The following is a 19,959-nucleotide window of genomic DNA, read 5'->3' as shown; positions in this document are numbered from 1 at the left end:
ATTTTAGCAATTTCTCACTGATTTAGATTATGATCAACTAGTTAATAGATGACGCATTTTGATTATAATTCCGTTGTATTAAAAATTTTATATTCTTAATAATTTTTTGGTGTTAATAGGATTTTCCTTTCTTGAATAAGTAGATGTATAGGTCGTGAATTATTGTTCCTCTTAATTTTCTTAAATTTAATTTTCTTTCATTTGAAGAAATTTTATTAATATTTTACTTAGTAATTTTCTTCCTTGATTTGGTATTCAAGTCTTTCTGTTACAGTGATATGAAGTTTTTATGTTTTAGTTTTTTTTTTTTTTTTTTTTTTTTTTTTTTTTTTTTTTTTTTTTTTTTTTTTTTTTTTTTTTTTTTTTTTTTTTTTTTTTTTTTTTTTTTTTTTTTTTTTTTTTTTTTTTTTTTTTTTTTTTTTTTTTTTTTTTTTTTTTTTTTTTTTTTTTTTTTTTTTTTTTTTTTTTTTTTTTTTTTTTTTTTTTTTTTTTTTTTTTTTTTTTTTTTTTTTTTTTTTTTTTTTTTTTTTTTTTTTTTTTTTTTTTTTTTTTTTTTTTTTTTTTTTTTTTTTTTTTTTTTTTTTTTTTTTTTTTTTTTTTTTTTTTTTTTTTTTTTTTTTTTTTTTTTTTTTTTTTTTTTTTTTTTTTTTTTTTTTTTTTTTTTTTTTTTTTTTTTTTTTTTTTTTTTTTTTTTTTTTTTTTTTTTTTTTTTTTTTTTTTTTTTTTTTTTTTTTATAGTTATTTAACAGTGTATGAGAGTAAAATTTGGTAAAGTAAATATTGATTATATGATTATTTCTTTTTGTTTAAATTGTTATAATAAAATGCTTGTATTCTTTTCTTTTGTGGCGATGATACATTTTTAGGGCTTAGTAGAATGGTGCTTATACATTATAACTTTAAAAGTATCGATTTTGATAAATATTTTGCCCACTCACCATTATTCCAATTTTGTATTCCGACTAAATATGATGTGTTACAGGCAACCAATTTTTTTAAATATCTGGGCACACTAATAATTTTCGGCCAATTTGAATAAAAAATTTACTAGTTTTGAGCTTTTGCAAATGTGGGCCATCTTTTTCAATTTTACAGATTCGAGCCGTATTTTTTGCCATCTGATGAAAATGCTCCTCGTCTCCCTCTGTCTCTCTCATATTCACTCAGATATATGCTGATGTCTCCTCATCTTGGTCCATGACAGTTTTTTCCTTTTGCCACTTCATCCCCTTTAGATCATTCTGAAGTTTTTGATAGTTGCTCTCATGATAGTAGAAGCACTCCATCTCGGATAGCGGTCTCTTTTGAGAGAAGCGCCATATCTCATGTTGCCAATACTTTCGCCTCCTTCGATTTTACCAGTAGTGCCGTATCATGGCTCCATGCCGAGTCATCTTCCGCATCTCATTTGAGAAAAGCGCCATGGTGATTGCCACCATGCTATTATCTCCTTGTCTAATTAAATTTGTAGTCTAATTAATATTTAAATCTTACATAATTTTCTCCAATAAATTTAAATATTAATTTTAATTTAACTAAAATTTAACTACAAAGCTAAACCAAATCCTAGCAATCTCCACCTTGGTTTGATTTGTAGTTTTCAAATGTTGTGTCGAGCTCACCATGCAGATCAACCTCGAGCTTGTCTCCTCCGCTCAATGTCGCCGCATTTGCTGCTCTATCTAGAGTGACTACATATCCACGAACTTTTGGTACCCAAACAGTTTTCGCTCTCGTTCTCACTATGCTCCCCTTTAGAATGTGTAAGTTCTTGCACTTGTTCGCCTCGCACACTGTTAGATGTATGCCTTAGAAGCCAGCCAGGCCGACACATATATTCATTCTAGGACATAAATTTGTATTTGACTTTTAAATATTATGAATATCTTTGGGTTTTTATTTTCATTCATGTTGTGTATGTGTCTATGAATCGTCCAAGGAATTAATAAGATGATGACATATATTCTCAAGTGTTGAGAATTTGAGACATGTGCCATTGGTGGTTAATTTCTAAATGCTCCCGATCAATGGATCATCATGAGGACGGTGATTGATCCGGTGAGATTGGTGCATAGGTCGCTTCCCTTCTGGGTAGACGAGTCTCGAGTCGACAGTGTTGTCACGCCCCGGGGTCCCCTTTTTAGTTTGAAACACAGCGGAAAAGCGTTTAAATTTTTTTTTTTTTTTTTTTTTAAAGCCTGACCCCAGAGTATGCCAGATCCGCCACAAATACAGGGAATCCACTGTTCACACGGACAGAGTCTCCCCTGTATTTGCACGGCGTCGCACAAGTACAAAAGTACAAACAGTATACAACCACAACTAAATGAATATACAGATAGCTATACATTCATACATTCACCATTCACACCGTAGTTTTGCATTCGATGTTTAAACAAAAGTCCACGAAAAATCTTTTGAAAACTGTTCCATACGCGAAAACTTTTATTCTTTAAAAACGCTACCACGAGGGGTAGAAAACCTTTTATTTTACAAAATCCAGAAATCCTTTTATTATATTCATGAAAATCCACATATTCAAATGTAATAAAAATACTGAACCATATAAATACTCTAAACTATAACAACAGAATAGTAGGGATAAAACTAAACCGATAATCTGGGTCGAAAGCTCTATCGACCGCTACGAACGTACCTCACGTCTCGTCCCAAAACTCAACGCCTGCAATACCTGAAAAATAGTGGGGGAGGTGAGAACATGTAAACATGTCTCCCCTCCCAGTGGGTACCGCAAGCCGACGAGGGCGAGGAGTACTCACCGGATCAGGAAGATAAACAATAGTATATGGGTAAGTGAAATACAGTAGCAACGATAATGACGAATGAGATATAGATATGAGAGAACAACTACCGCTACTGTAAATAGAACGAAAAGCATACATACAGGGATATCAAAACTATAGTAGCAAGACAAGTGTAAAGAAGGAACTACAAGTATACATGCAACAACTGCTACTATAACTATATGCGTCAACCGGACAAGTAGTCCAAAAATACCTAATCTAAACCGCCGTGTCGGTCTAAGGACCTCAGGCAAAAGCCACTACTTGCTCACACCTGGCATGTAACCCTAGCACAGAGAGAACACCGCTGGGCTCACGGGTCGGATGTACGACTACTTTTCCGGAAAAGAACACCCTCCTGCGGGGGATCAACCCGCTGGTGTACGTGAAATGCACTCGAGCTGTGGCGATCAATGCGGATATGATCAATAGCCAACCGTCGGCAATCAGCCGACAATCACTGCCCCTCTGGGCATACCGACCGTGTAGGTCATCAAGTAACAACGTGAACCGACCGAGATAGGTCAATGTACGGAAAGTAACGAACGACCAAACAGGTCACCGATGCAAATAGGAGAACCGACCAACCAGGTCACAAGTATATATATACGAATGCTATCTACTCTACCCGTATACAGTGATACTACCATAGAACAACCAGGCCGAGTAAATAAGAGCTAGTAGATACTGCTCCCGAGAAATGACTCAACTAAAAGTAGCGAAGCAAGAACCGCACGTAGTCACAGAGTGTAATTCATATATCTAGTCCAACGAACACGTCAGCACCAGCCGACAATCTACCCCTCCAGGGTAAACGACCTCAAAGTCAGTCGACGATGGAAATACAAGACACTCGCCAACCAGTCCAACAAGATAAAAGATAAAAGCACGATCAACTAGGTCACTGAAACGAAGTACAGAACGCGAACGCATCAGGTCACCGAAGAACAAAGTACGGAGAACCGACGATCAATCGGTCACCGTACTAAATAAGGTATAACTACTTACTTCCTCACATGAATACTAAGCATAGAAAACATATGAGTAGAGTATGATAGAACACGGGGATCAAGCATAATATATGATACGAAAATAGCAACAAAAGAACGGGATAGAAGAATATCACCCGACGTGCAACCACTGTAGACATCGATCGAGTACGCCACCTGTACAAATCTGCCCTGTCTCCTGACTTCGCAAAAAGGACGTCAAGCGGACCTAAGGAAGTCCACCGGGGTAGTGTCTAATCCACAGCTAAAACCACTAAATCCCACAACCTACAAGCAAACCGTGCATGGAGATCGTTTCCCAAACCGATCGCGCGTGAATACACGCACGGAAGTCCGTAATCGCACGGGACTCCGCCGGGAGCCACGAACTGTCCCGGAACATACCGACTCAAGCTACGAGTCACCTGCTGCCACTCGAAACATAATAATCATGCATCATGGCAGCGAACACAACTCCTCGTGTCGAAACAATTTATCCCGATAATCGTTTCGATTCGGGTTCCCAGAAGTGTCTAATTCGACACGCGGAACCCACCGTCGCTCAGTCTCGTCATTCCGACTCTCGAAATGACGCAAGTGACCCAGCAACAAGGCTCAGCGACTACAAAAAGCAATCACGAAGCACGTCGGAATAATTCCGAACCGAACCCGATCGTTCCGTCGCGGATTTCCGCCGAAAAAACGCACCGGAAATGCATTTTCGAATCTTCGCAAGGGTCTGGGGCCTTGAACATCAGTCCAGAGTTATCCTCAACACAACACTTGCTGCAACAGCAGCTACGACGACCAAAATGCTATAAAAGCCCTGCCGCTGAATACCTGAAATCGCATTATTTCATGCGATTTCGGCTTTTAGGTCCAACTACGCAAACCAGAGGTCAAACTGCGCGAGCCAAGATACCCACTGATAGGTTTCGATGTGCCGGAGGCCATGCTCACCTTTCGAGCACTGCCAACCCTTGTGCAAACGCACACGACGCGAACCTCAGCGAAATAGCGCGCACTAGCGCTTACATTGCCGTCAAATTCGCAACCAGGGCATCGTTGACCCCAACGGAGGTGAGCACGACGTTCGGCATGAACAGGATGATCGTCGCTCACTTCCACATTCACCGGGGTGCCTCTCGATCGCTTGAAGGGTGACCGGAACCCTAAAACTGAGTGCTGTAACTAAAGTTTCAGTTACAGATCCGAGAGAGCTAGGGTTGGCCGCAGCTGCCGAAGGTGGGCGCTCCGGCCGGGACGAGCGTGAAGGTCGAGGGGTCCGCGGGCAGGCGCTGCCTCGGCGGCGCAAGCGCGCCGGTGGCGCGGCGGCCAGATCAACCGACGACTCCCGAGACTTGCTCTCGGTTCATGGGCTTCCGCGCGGTCCGGCGCGGCCGGAGGAGCTCCGGGAGGCGACGGTCTGTCGCGGAGGTCGAGGAGGAGGGAGGTGCCCCGACGGTGGGCTCGGCGGCCCTCGAAGGCCGTACTGTCCAAGCAGGGCCTGCACGCGCTCGGGACGCCGCAGGAGAGCTCGGGTGCGACCGGCGGCGTGCGCGGGACGGCGGGGAGGCGCGCGCGAGGTCGCCAAGGGCGGCGCGGCCGATAGGGACGGTGGCGGCGCGTGATGCAAAGATGACCAAGCTCGCTGGGTGCATGCAGGTGGCCGCAGAGAGCTGGGGCGGCTCCGGCGGCGTGCGCAGGGACGACGGCGGCGACGAGGGGAGTCGCCGAAGGCTGGGCCACGGCCAGGGGACAAAGGTGCTCGAGCTAGGTGGCTACCAGGGTCCGCAAACCACAATGCGGTGAAGGGGTTGGCCAAAAAGGAGAGAAAGAGAGGTGATGCAGGGATTTCCGGCGGCCGGAGGAGCTCGCCGGCGGCCGGAGCATGTGCACGGGGAGGGCAGGAGATGGCTGAGGCGGCTGGTGGACTAGGGCTAGCAGGAACGACCTAGGGTTAGGGTTTCCAAGCAAAAAAATCTAACATCAACCAATAAATGTAAGTGTAAATTTGCCGAAAAGTCCTCCAAGACTCAACCATTTAATCTTAGTCCCTCACCGCACGAATAAAACATGCATAAACCCCTCCACGTGCGATTTCATGCGAAACGGTACATAAAATGTCGCAACTTTTGCGAAATTACCGTTTTGCCATCACCGACCTCTCCTCGATCAACGCGCGATCTCCGCAGATCCGTCCGTCAGATTTGCGAACGGATTGCACCAGTGCGATCAGCACCTCGGAGACAACAAAGCTACGCTTTCGATTCATCTCGATCGACCACGGATTCACAACAAAATCCAACCTTCTTCCAATAGAAGGAAACACACACACAAATTCATATAAGACATGTATTTTTGGATTTTCTCGAAATCCGTGCATCAAACTCAAAATCCATCAGTGCCATTGGTTCCAAAATAGCTGAACCGGTCGAAACGAGCTATTGGACTGATATGAACGGAGTCGATACGCGCCAGAAGCCAACTCTACTCCGTGGCTTCCCCGGAAAATCGGAGTTACTATTCACTTAAGTGAAACCTGAAAGTCGCGTATCTTCTCCATTTTAGCTCATTTTCGTCCGAAACTTGACGAGTGCTTATGTAATTAAATTACACACATAAACATCATCAACAGAGAGTTTAGTAGCACTGTCAAAAATCTCAGTCCTTACAAGTGTGGGGACACTGAAGCGAATATGCAGGTGGTTGTTAGAGAAAGGGTACCAAGTGTGACCAATACGAGAAGTCACTTGGATGTCTACTCACTCGTCAGTGACTTACTCAATTGTTGCAGTAGTGTGACCGGTCCTTTGACTGCAGTGCTCGGCTATGCACAATGAGGTTACTGTAGTTTGACTGTACATACACTTGGTCCTAGCCATTCGGGTCCTTGCGGTGCATGTTGGCTGCAGTAGGTTCATTGTAGGAATAGGGTGCGCACTTAGATGGAATCTATCTCCCTTGGTAGATAGGGGTGTTAGTCCTATGTGATTTATGAGACCAAGTTTAGAAAACCTTGGCCAGGGCAGTTAATAGCGGAAAAGGGTTTCCGATATTAGAAACTCGAGTCGAATAATTTTAACATATGACAGACGATGGGGTTTGACGAGTTATTCCATAACTCCGTCTAGTCGGGACTCATGATAAAAGGATTGTATCACATGGTAACTGCACCAAGAGGTTCAATATCCATTTACTGGAATGCCACTACATGCTGCTAGGCGTCACTGGTGGATTGTGAGACTCGTGAGAATTGTCTAGATGATCGATAATTTTCATTGGGCTGAGTTGGAATTGTACCGATCTACTGAAAGGAGTTTCAGTGATATTGTTGATAGTGATCAAAAATATCTCACTACCAGATAGAATAGAACCTATGGGGTCACACACATAAGAAGTTGTGTATTGATCGGATAGTTAGATCGCGATTATTGAATCGCCGGAGAACCTAATTATCATATGTTGATAATTGGACTAATTTGTAATTGTTACAAATTAGTGGTATTAAGGTGTAAATGTTACAAGAGAGGACTTGCTAATAGTTAGTAAATTATAAGAGGACTTATGTGCAAATGTTGCATTATTAATTTGATATGATCAAATTAATAGAAAGATCGAATCAAATTAGGATTTGATCGATCTAACCAATTAAGGAAAGGATAAATTTAATTAGATTTATACTTATCCTTAATTGTCATTATATTATTAGGAATAGGATTATATTCCTATATATAACATACGAGAGTCTTTAGAAAACCTTAGCCGTCATCTATCATCTCTTCTCTCTTCCATCTTCTAGCAAGAAAGACGTCTTTTTGTAAGGGAGCTAGCACCCCGGTGAGGACATCCATCAAATCAAGAACCTCGAGTGGATACCTATAGAGGCCGGACGCGTGTGCGGCTTCAAGAGAACCGAATTCCACGATCATCAAATTGAGGTGAAGATTTATCCGCGAATAAGGTAAAGATTCGATCTTACTTTTCTCCTTTAATCTTAAAGAACATGAGGGATCCTAATTGCGTGGTTTTTGAGATTTGATCTCGAGAGTTTTCAAAAATCAAATTTGTTTGATTTCTTTTTCACTGCGTTTTTACCGTACGCAATTTTCTAACACACACGACCTGATTTTGTTTTCAGACCTTCATGGCTCCACCTGGAGCTAAAAAATCACGACTCTTTATGTCCAATGCATCTAATGAGATCAAATTCCGCTTCAAACTAGGAATATGCCACACACCAATCAACGTTCTCATGACTCATCGGGCATCTATATCTTCACCATATTCCAAAACATTGCACGCTGTTCTGTTCCCTAAAGGAGCTTTTCCACCTTTGATCTCCTTATAGGAAGCAAAAGACTCTTTCTCCGAGTAGACATGAAAAGATCACGCCGAATCGAGAACCCACACATCATCCACAATTTTAGCACCGTCAGTCATTGCATGGACATCAAAATTAATCACCTCTGATTTTGCCGCCTGTGCCAATGCTGATGTCTCCTCATCTTGGTCCATGACTTTTTTTTCCTTTTGCCACTTCATCCCCTTTAGATCATTCTGAAGTTTCTGATAGTTGCTCTCATGATAGTAGAAGCACTCCATCTCAGATAGCGGCCTCTTTTGTCTATCTCATGTTGCCGATACTTTCGCCTCTTCCTTCGATTTTACCAGTAGTTCCTATCATGGCTCCATGCTGAGTCATCTTCCGCATCTTATTTGAGAGAAGCGCTATGGTGATTGCCACCATGCTATGGTCTCCTTATCTATTTAAATTTCTACTCTAATTAATATTTAAACTAGTGTAGGTACCCGCGCGATGCGGCGGATAGTTATTGCTAAAGTAAAAAATTTAATAAATAATAAAATATCAACATAAGTAAATAAACGAATAGTAAAATATCAACAAAAGTAATAGTTAAATATTAAAAAATTAAAGCAATTATAATCAATAAAAGGAATATGAAGTGAGTTATAGCCAACACAAAATTTGTCTGTTAATGAAATGTTAATAGGTTCAACTGGAGTGACAGGCAATGAAAGCAAAGACAATAGGGGGGGCCACTGCGAGAGCATCCGTATATGCAAAATGTTTAGCATCTGAGTAGAAAATAAGTTGCACCTACAAATTCAACATTACTTACCTAAAATAATTGTGCAAGTAACATGAAATTAAAATATGATAAGTATATCACATATATTATTAAAAAACTACAGAAAATAGTTGTTGTGACATCTTTACATCGATATCTTCATTTTTCTTCTTCAGATTCAGAACTCTCAATGTGTCACGCCCCGCCCCGAAACCACTACCAATTTGGCACGGTTCGGCCGCGGCGGCGGACCGCCGAACGGACAGCACCTCCCCTGTCCGCCCAAGGCTCAACAACCGGAATGTGTACAAGAATTTACCCAGGACTTTAAATTCTAAACATACACATTCGACGAGGGCACAAACAGTGCAGACAACAAGAAGAGCAAGTAATCCACAAGATATACGAGTGAAATAAAGAGAGTACTTTGCTAACTATTACAATAGTTGCATTCTTTACATTTACATCTTTTTCCAAAATGAATACATTTGATCCTCAAAATACATAGCTCTCCAACCTCACCTACATGAATCCCTCTCAGTACATAGGTGTGCTAATGCAAAAGGAAAGCTACTATACTACCACGGCCTCACTGGTCGGGCGCGACGCCCTTGCCGCGGTCCTCTCTCTGCAGCCCTGAACCTACCACTGGAAATAGAGTGGGGTGAGAACTATCTTCCATAGTTCCCAGTGGGCTCGGCCGCCGACTCTGCCGATCTCCCCACTAGGTCCAAGTGGGCACAAGTAACAACAGATAGATAGATAGATAGATATGTATTTGAAAGCAGTAAATGCGATAGTAGGAAAAACTATGCTACTATGCCCATAATCATGAATATGAATGCATGCATCATATAATAAAGGTTTGCTACTATGCTAACAAATTCGATTCATGTTCGAATAGTAATGTTCAATGACATTTTTAAGCCTTTAACTTTTCTTTACGCAATCTGTGGCGAGGCCCTTGGGCTCGCCCATGACTCACCTATCAATCCCAAAGTGGGGAGGGAGTTCCAAGTGCACCCAAGCCCGGGACCGTCTGCGGACCTCCAAGTGGTCCTAGTCGCACGACACTCCGGAGTACTCAACGACAATCCCCTCCATGTGGGGATTGGATGGCTACACCATCCTAAATGCAGACTGTGAGCTAGATCTATCCTCTCCAAGTAAGGATACACTGTAACTAGGGTCTACACCCAATCCAATCCTCTCCAAGTGAGGAGGCTCTACAACTAGAGTCAATAACTATCGTGGAATCATCGGTTCCCGACATTCATACAATGCTATTTAGTTTTCTAAATTCATTGTTCCCAAGGCATTTTCTAAGGGATCCACCTATCCCTAGGTCCCTCGACCTCTAGTGTTATTTACACTACATTAATGCCACTCGTCATTATTTATCATTCGGATGCCATTCGTGTTCTTTAACACTATCATTACTTCCTATGTCATCAATACCCCCATCGGGTCCATCTCTTTTCTTTCGCACCGTAGGAATCATGTCTCGACCCAATCCTCACCTAACTAAATTACCAAGCGTTCCAAGTACACTAGGTTATCGATTAGAAAGCATAAGGAATGGAGCTACTATGCAATCCTACAATGCAACATGAAGAGATGAGATTAAATGCAATCTAAGACATAGAAAGGAGTTCGAAAGTTTCGGACGACACCCCCCACCTTTAATCGATGTAGAGGCTTGGAAAATCCTTCTCGGCGAGCTCTACGAAAAGGCTTTAGCCTTTCTTGGTCCAAGGTAACGCCGAAACGACCGTAATTCGCCGATTGCTCCAAGCCCACTCGACGAATCGCGAAATCGACTTCGCCCCCGCGTTTGGGCACCTATCGATTAGGTTTACAAGGCCTCAAATGAGATCAATCTCATACTTTACAAAATGCCCCCATTTGGAGCCCTAGGTTGCACATATAGCAACCCACCTAATAAATCCCTAGATTCTTGGGATTGATCTATTTAGAAGCTTGCTTAGGGTCCATTTGACCCATTCCAAGGCATAAAACCCAAAAACCCTAAGTTCTAGAAGCTAGGGTTGTAGCTTACCTCTTGAGCTACACCAATGGGAAGAGGAGAGGGAGAGGAAGATGCTCCTAGCCTCCTTCTTCTTCTCCTCCTTCTTCTTCTTCTCCTCCTCCTTCTTCTTCTTCTCTTTCTTCTTCTCCTTCTTTGTTATCTCTAGAGAGAGAGAGAGCAAGAGAGCAAGAGAGAGTGAAATGAGAGAGTGTGAGGGAGAGAGAGGGCTCAGCCCACTCAAATAAAAGCCATTTTGCATAAAAGCCCCTCAACTTTCACTCCTGCGCACTGCCCTCACTGGGCAGTTTTCGCGCGGAGGGACCGGTCTCCCCGACTTGGGACCAGTCCCCGAGAGCTTCCCTCGGGCGCACGCGTTCGGGAACCGGTCTCTCCCCGGGAGACCGGTCCTCGGGAGACCGGTCCTCACCTGGGAGACTGGTCCCCGAGAGCTCAATTTTCAGGACTTAGCCAATTTTTGGCATCTCTCGCTGGGACCACGTTCGGGAACCGGTCCCTCCCTGCTAGGGACCGATTGCATCACGCAACCCCGCTACACCCAGCCAGGGGAACCGGTCTCTCACCTGCAGAGACCGGTCCCCGAGAGCAACATCAGCCCAATGATGTAATTGCCTCATTTGCTCTCGCGGACTCAACTCCAAGGCACTTTTTGTGCTTTGGACATTCCCAACTCCCACAAAGGGTATTCTCTCGACAGTCAGTCGATCCTGGACGAAGTACAATCCTCGGATTTCGAGAATTCACTTCCTTACACAATGTAACTACAAAATAAAAAACAAATGCCAGTTATTTTATAGTCATTCCAATTGAAAAATAAAGTAAGCATTGACCTCTTTTCCAAAACAATATTAATATAATTGTTACCTACGTGATTTTCTTTTACCCTTTGATTGATTAATAGCTTCCTCTGACTTCAGCTGAGAACTTTTTATAAAGATAATTTACAGAAATGCACGTAGAAAAGTAAGTCAATAAATATTATTTTTGGTATAATGCTCAAATATATGTACTTTTTAAAATTTAATATATAGCCACCGATGAATTACCTAAGTACTCTTCTTTTGCCTCTTGATTCCTTCACACCTTCCTCCAGATAGGATTTAGAACTTCACATAGCAAAAAAAAAAAAAAATTTACATGCAAAAGAATTGAAATAAATCAATTTTTTGAATAAAACACTTAAGAGAGTATGTAAAGGAAAAAAGATATTAGAGAAATTTTCTTACGCTATTTGCAATTCTTTAGAACTTGTCCTTACACCATCTTCTGTAATGTCTATGACATCTTCTTCCTTTTCTTCTATTTTGATTTTTGCAGTCAAAGCAAATTGAAAAATTTTTGTGACTCTGAATGACTGCATAGTTGTATTAAATTTGCGAGACTCAAGTGAAACTTGAAAAATAAAAGTTTGACCAACAACATTTTTAATAATAGGAGGAAGTATAAATCTATTTGAATTGATTGCAGTAGCAAGTTGTTGAGCAGGGATTCGTATCAAATCTTGCGCCGTTTTGCCAAAAATAGTGAAGTTCGCTGAACCGGTCTCATCCGCAACAATGGCATTTAACTTGTACCTTTTTTCAAAAATAATCTTTATATTAATTTAGTACATGATAATATAATTTTCGAATTAAAAAGAAATATTTTGTGTTTGAAATTGTAGTATTTGGGTCTAGAAATGTACCATGGTACAGGTGACTGATCATTTTTTCCACATTGATTACACCAAAACGTACCATCATAATCTTTCACTCCTCCTTTACAATCATAGCAGGCCTTGTACCACCACCCATATATCGTATCAATTTCTACTAATTTAGCTTGACAGGTATACTTCGTATTCTATATAAAAAAAGAATAATGAATAAGTACATCTATTCAATTATATTTTGAATTAATAATATATATAGCAATTTATAGAGCATATAAGAGATAAAGAATAAAATTTGCAATTTAAATATATTCTAAAAATACCCACCTCAGCTTCCATTGGATTTAATGCAAGTAATTCAGCAACAGTTTTACGATTCATAAGCATTTGTTCATACGGGCTAATAGTTATTTGTTGTGCCGCTTCAATATGTCGAATTGGTACAATAGGTAGTTGGCTTCTGCATTCAAGTATGTATAAAAGTAAGTTATGAAAAATATTCAAATAAACTATACTGATTATGCGACTTACCTATCCAATGCATTTCGAAATGTTGTAACTTCTGGTATTTCTAAATTAATGTAAAACCTTGATGTTGAATATGTCGACAGATAGAGCTTCTCTGGATATAGATGTAAAATATAAGTGTAAGAACCATAAATAGCGATGGAAATAAACGCAAACAATTATAACATAAGCAAACATTGGACAAACCTTTATACATTCGCACGCTCATACTTGCGAAGATAATTACAATCGGTCCAGCAGCTTCTTTTTCGTAAATTATATTTTCGTCAAATTCCATAGCAAATTTGTCCCATAAAGTCACTAGAAAAGTATTATCCCTACCATATTTTTACTATTTAAGTTAAATCGTTTCACATATGGTAAGAATAAAAGTTACACAATTAGATGCTAAAATAGTATTCAACTTACTCTAAATCTTTTATCTCCATATTTCTTATTGGAGTAAGCTCAGGACCAACATATGTATAAGAAATAGGACAAATAGTAGCAATACTTCCCAGCACATCTAATCAACATGAGGGTTAACAGAGTGTTATTGCAGAGTTAAATTTTGTCGCTTTAATAATGAAAAAGAATTAAAAGGAAGAATCAAATTGGGTTATCCTAAAGCAGGCAGTCATTGTTTGCTTTGCCTTTAATATAATCAAAACTCGAAAAATGAAAGTATTGACATGGAATTGATTCAACATCACTCCTTGTTCAGTAAATTGTCCCATTTATTAAGTTTGTATTATGTACTTGCGTCGAGCCCAATTTTATAGCTTATCTCTACTTGGTATGTCACGTCGTGGCCCCGGGGCTCGATTTAAAACCTTTTGAAAACAGAGTTGCGGAAACGTGCCATTTTTTTTTTTTTTTTTTCAACTCTGGCCCACCGTGACATTATACCGGGCGCTGGGCACATAATACAAGTTCTCGTCCCACTTATCGGCAGAAGTCTCCTTTGTAATTTGCACGGCGTACCAACCGATACAACAGGATCTCAAAACCACAACCTAATCATTTACTAATCAAGCAACCAACAGCATGATATCATTTCATACAGCAACATCTTAGAATTAATGCTGCCTCTAACTACTACCATAGGACGCTGTATGATGCAATGACAAATACAACAACCATCCTACTTTAAAAATGTCTCCCCACAACAGAAGCTTTATTTTTGAACTCTAATTCATTCATTCATAAAACTGCATTCAAAAATAATCTTTTAAACCTGCCGCGTGGCTTTGCGTTTCCCCTGGGGTCTCGGTCGCCGGAAACTTCGTCTCTATTTTGAAATCATCTACCCTCTGTATTATCGAGGGTATGATTAATCCACAGGCGTATAATCATCAATTTGAAACCAAAGATCAAAACCAAGATCGATAAACCGTCCAATTCCATGTATAAGAGCATCTCATGATTTTCTATACAATTACGAGAAAACCAACTCGTTCAAACAATCATAAATCATTCTAATCATGATAACAGCGAAATCACAACCATTAAAATCTAACTGAACCATTTATTAAATACTACTAAAGGCGGGAAAGAAATACAACCAGGGTGGCGATCGCTATACCAGACTAGCTAGATCGTCCTCTCGTCGAGCCCAAAATCCAACTCCTCGTCTATGTCACCTGGGGGGGAAATGGGGGGTGAGAAACCGCAACCATGGTTTTCTCAGTGGGTACGACAGAGCCACGAAGGCAAGCCGTAATCACCGAAAACCAAAGGAGATAGATAAACAAGTATATATATGTAAGCTGATATGAAATAGAACTACAGTAGCTACAACAGATAAATAGGAAGCAATAAATGAACCTGCTACTGTATAGAAAACAATGCAAAGAATGCCTCAATGTACTGAACCAGAAACTGTACCCAATCTGTGCCTGCTATATTGGTCCGCAGACCTCAAGCGCTGCCTGTCACTAACTGCACCGACCTGATCCATCCGCCCCGCAGGACGACCCATCCGGATAAGTACACCTCCGATCGGTGGCCAAACCGATCCGGTGTCATGAATACCCCCAAGTGCCGTGACTAAGTCATGCTGGTATGCTCAAACAAAAACAAACCCGGCTAAAGCCGGTGCCTAGGCCGAAGCCAACAACGAGGGTGTACAATGCCAAACTGAAATGGATGCTAGGGCGTACAACGCCGAACCTCGATCAACAAGATCGAAACACACGATAAGAGAGTCGATGTGTTGCCTGGACCCAAGGTCCACAGAGATACTGAAATACAAATGCAACCTGCTCTACATGTCTATCAACTACTAACCAAATGCAATCAAAGAGGTACGATATACGAAAGACAAGCAAACAATGACATGTAGAGACTAAAATACGGGAATAGAAAAACAGGAGAAGGAGGTGAAACGCTCTCACCGACTACCAGCTCGAAGCACCCACCTGTCACTGTCGCGTCGGAACACCGGGTACGCACAAGTCGACCGGACCTAAGAAGATCCACCAAGTCAGTATCCAATCCACTAATCCAAAGCACGAGACTCACAAACCCCTACACAGGATCCCCGAATCGGTTTTCCAAAATCGATCATCGTAACTCACCGGAAGTCCCGAAAACCACACCGGGACGCCGTCGGGACCCACTAAGTGTCCCGAACTCACCGACTCGTGCCACGAGTCACCCGCTGCCCCAAAGCACTCCAATTTGGATGCCTTGGCAGCGAACACGAGGTAACACAACAATACGATCATCGTCGGATAATCGTACGAATCCGGATTCCCGGAAGTGTCTATTTCGACACCGGAACCCTCCGTCGCTCACCTATCATCACCGAACCCACAAAATGATGATGGTGACCAGCCAACAAGGCTCAGCGACAAAACACAAAGCAACCAAACACCGTCGAAAAGAATCCGAACCGAAACCGCGTTCTTTCGGCGAATTTCGCCGAAAAACGCACCGAAATTGACTTTTCGATTTCCGCAAAGACTATCGGGTCATGGACAACCAGTCCAGAGGTCAAACACACTCACACACGCTGCCCACGGTAGCCACACAATACACAAATGCATAAAAGACCCTCTAATTACATAAAATCTCATCATTTTATGTAATTTGAGCGATCAAGCGGCTCGTTCACGCAAACCGAGGACTTTCGAAGTCCGCAGAGACACGTACTGACAGGTCTCGACGTACCGGAGTCCGTGCTCATGATCCGGAGCACAGCGGCTCGCTGTGGGAAGCGCGGGAGCAACACGAAGGTTCAGCGAATAGCGCGCAGTCAGGGAAGATCACGCCAAACAGGGCTAACCGGACACTTCTGATCCAAGGGAAGGTGAGCATTGTGGTCAGCACTGACCAGCGGTCACCGTGCTCACATCCGGAGGCATTGGAACAGCCTCGGATCGCCGAAAAAATAAGTACAAACCCGAAACAGCAGCCAAAAATGCTGAAACGGAGCGACATCGCCAAAACAGCGGAACGGGGCCTTCCCGACAGAAACCAAGGTGAGCACGATGATCAGCAACTAGCTACGATCATCGTGCTCCCTTCCGTACAGATCGGGGAAGCTCGGGAAGCCCAGAACAAGAAACCCACTCAAATAAGCCCTATTTCGGGCTTGGCCGGAGCAACCTTGCTCCGGCCGGCCTCCGGCGGCACGGCGGCGCGCGCGGGGCCCTGAGTCGGGTGAGGGGGAGGTGAGGAACTCCGTGCTCACCTCGGTTGGCGACGAGAAGCGGCGGCGGCGTCGGCGGAGCAACCCGAGCCCGCACCAAAAAGAACTCGGATTCCAGCGAAGCTACGGCCACGGCGGCGGCCGGGGAGCTCCGGGACGGTGGAGGAAGGTTGCAGGAGGCCGAAGGGGTGCCAGGAGTGCGGCCTCGAGCGGCAGCGGCGCGGGGAAGAAGCCGCGGGCTTGCCTCGGACCGAGCGGGTCTGGGGCGGCCACGGCTGGCCGAGGCGGCGACGGCGGCCCGCAGCGGCGGCGGGGACCGGTGGGGAGGGATGCTGGGGATCCGGGAATGCGGCGCGGGTGGTCCACGGTGGCGGCGGCGCAGAGGAGAGGCCGCACACAAGCCTCGGTCTGGGCTCGGGCTGGGGCGGCTGCAGCTGGCCGAGGCGGCGACGGCAGCGCGTCGGGGCTGCGGCGACCGGCGGAAAGGGGCGCTCGGGCACGGGGGAGTCGACAGGAGGTGATTCTAGGCGGTGGCGGCGCGCTGGCGGCTGTGGCAACCCGGCTCGGCCAGGCTCGGCCTGGGTTGCAGCAGACCGCAGGAGCAGCAGCGGCGGCACCCGGCGATGGCGGCGGTCGGCGGGGGAGGTCGCAGGAGCACGGTGCGATCCCGGGGGAGGGTCTGCAGGAGGCGCAGCCCCGGGCCTTCACACAACCCGAGAGGAGAGAGGGAGAGAGAAAGAGAGGGAGAGGGAGGAAAGTGGTGGTGGCTGGCCGGAGATCAGTCGGCGGCGGCCGGGGGTGGTGCAGCAAGGGCAGGGGGAAGGGTGAAGGTGGCTGGGGGCGCAGGGAGAACTAGGGTTAGGGTTAGGTGAGACAAAACCCTAAAAGACAACTATATACAAGGCGCAACTAGCAAAAATGTCCACCAAACACCGGAATTTCAATCCGAGCCCCTCACCGAACGACTAAAACGCGTGAACGACCCTCCACGTGCGATCTCACGCAAAACAGTACATAAAATATCGCGACTTTTGCGAAAATACCGTTTTGCCACCACCGACCTCTCCTCGATCAACGCGTGATCTCCGCAGATCCATCCGTCAGATTTGCGAACGGATCGCACCAGTGCGATCAGCACGACGGAGACAACAAATCTACGATTTCGTTTCGTCTCGATCGACCACGGATTCACGACAAAATCCAACCTTTCGTTCCAATCGAAAGAAACACACAAAAATACATATAAAACATATATTTTTGGATTTTCTCGAAATCCGTGCATCAAACTCAAAATCCGTCAGCGTCATTAGTTCCAGAACAGCTGACCCGGTCGAAACGAGCTATTGGACTGCTATGAACAGAGTCCGGTACGAGCCAGAAGCCAACTTCTCACCGCGGCTTCTCCGGAAAATCGAGTTACTATTCACTTTAAGTGAAACTTGGAAATCGCGTAGAATTTCCGTTTTAACTCGTTTTCGCCCGAAACTTGACGAGTGCTTTTGTAATTAAATTACACACAAAAACATCGTCAACTGAGAGTTTAGCTACACTGCAAAAATCTCAGTCCTTACATAACTGGGCTTATGCTGTTAATTCGGGGCCATCAGTATTTCTGAGGACTTCAGTTTCGTTATATTTACGTTAATGTCTCCTTTAGACTTTGGTGCTAATGGAAAGAATTTGAATTTCCTTTTTGTATAACATATGTGCCTAGAATTGATGTTCATTGACAAAAATAGTACTATTGCTTCTTTCTAGATTACGCAAGGTTTTTGACTCATCTGTCTTATTTTTAAAAAAAAATATTTATTGAGTGTTATTATAACTTATATAGATTGATTTGCAGAAGAAGATACTTGAGAACTCGGAGGGATTGTCATCACTTGGAAAGATTGCATGGGAGGGTGATCGATATTCCCAAATCTTAGGAAAGGAAAAACGCGGATATGTGCGCGGTTTAGGATTGGGTCCTTCTGCGAATGAAATCTTCAAGGCACGCTTTGAGGGTTTAAAAATGACAACATTTGATGAGATAACAGTTGAAAAAGAAATGCGACAAATGAAGGAACATATGGAGCGATTAGAGAAGCAAATACAGGAGCAAAACAATACTATCATAGAATTAAAACATATGGTACAATGCTTAGCAACTGGCCGAGCAATAGAGGTAACTTTGAATGACAAAAGAATATTTGCCTACTTTCTAATAGTTTATATACTTTTGACTGTTGCAAGCAACTTGCTTTTCTTTTTAACAGTGTGGCCAACTTATTGAACCCTCTATTGGAAGAGCAAGTGAAGTTGAAGAATGTTCTGCGAGAAATACTTCAGATTCAGTTCATCACAATGGCAGCTCAAAGTGCAAAAAATCTACATGCCGTAAAAAAATTGTTAGTTCCAATCCATTTCTTTTCTCAAAGTTATGTCCTAAATTGACTATTTAAATTAGCTTTTTTTAACACTAATTGTAGTATATTTACTCTCTTAGGCTTCAGATGCATCCGCTTCTCATATATGATGTTCATCTATGGGCTTATTGTTCATTAGGTAAATTTAATCATCTTAGCCTTATTATATGTTCAAAACTTATTCATTGATCACTATGCTCATTGGACGGAAGAGAATCCGCTTGCAATTCGATTGGAAACTTGGATCTGCTGCTTATCTTTTTTTTGTTTTCCGCTTTTTCTGCGACTATGATGAAAGATACATCTATACATAGAGATGGAATGTGTGACAAATATTGTTGAGCATATTGTTGTATAATTTTATTCTACAGGTTTAAACTCTCCTTTAGTTTTGTTCTTTCAATTTTCATTTGTGTATTGTCAAAATGATTAATTTTTTTCTTTGACAATGTTTTTTTTTAAAAAAAAACTATAGAAGCAGGCTTAAAGGCCAAGCAATTCATTGAATCATACACAATGCTTTAACTATTGTATATTATTATTCCACCAGCTTGTGCCTGGGATTGGGGACACAATATCACAGAAGAGTTGAACACACTTATGTTGCACTTTTTAAAAAAAATATTAGCTCCTTTGAGCCACTTATGTTGTAAATAGTCGGACAAACGTATGAAATTAATGCTATGGTGTTTAACTGATAGGAGGTATACGTTAATTGCTGTTAGTTAACTATTTTGGCCTGTTCTATTTACAAATTTAATCATCTTAGCCTTATTGTATGTTCAAAACATTGTCAAGGTTTTGG

General features: G+C 42.7%; 2 protein-coding genes across 2 annotated transcripts; one reads left to right on the top strand and one right to left on the bottom strand.

Annotated features, from left to right (window-relative positions):
* On the bottom strand, positions 12,156–13,002 carry LOC109725245. Its single transcript, XM_020254355.1, has 4 exons — positions 12,912–13,002; positions 12,618–12,775; positions 12,347–12,507; positions 12,156–12,232 (listed from the first exon to the last, which is right to left on the bottom strand). The coding sequence occupies exons 1-4, from the start codon at positions 12,969–12,971 to the stop codon at positions 12,156–12,158; spliced, it is 456 nt and encodes a 151-aa protein (XP_020109944.1). The 5' UTR covers positions 12,972–13,002.
* LOC109725244 lies at positions 17,093–19,296 on the top strand. Its single transcript, XM_020254353.1, has 4 exons — positions 17,093–17,434; positions 18,581–18,913; positions 19,005–19,136; positions 19,235–19,296. The coding sequence occupies exons 1-4, from the start codon at positions 17,093–17,095 to the stop codon at positions 19,262–19,264; spliced, it is 837 nt and encodes a 278-aa protein (XP_020109942.1). The 3' UTR covers positions 19,265–19,296.

Source organism: Ananas comosus, linkage group 19 (genome assembly GCF_001540865.1).
Source record: "Ananas comosus cultivar F153 linkage group 19, ASM154086v1, whole genome shotgun sequence".
NCBI lineage: Eukaryota > Viridiplantae > Streptophyta > Magnoliopsida > Poales > Bromeliaceae > Ananas > Ananas comosus.
This window is presented reverse-complemented; position numbering and strand designations above follow the sequence as displayed.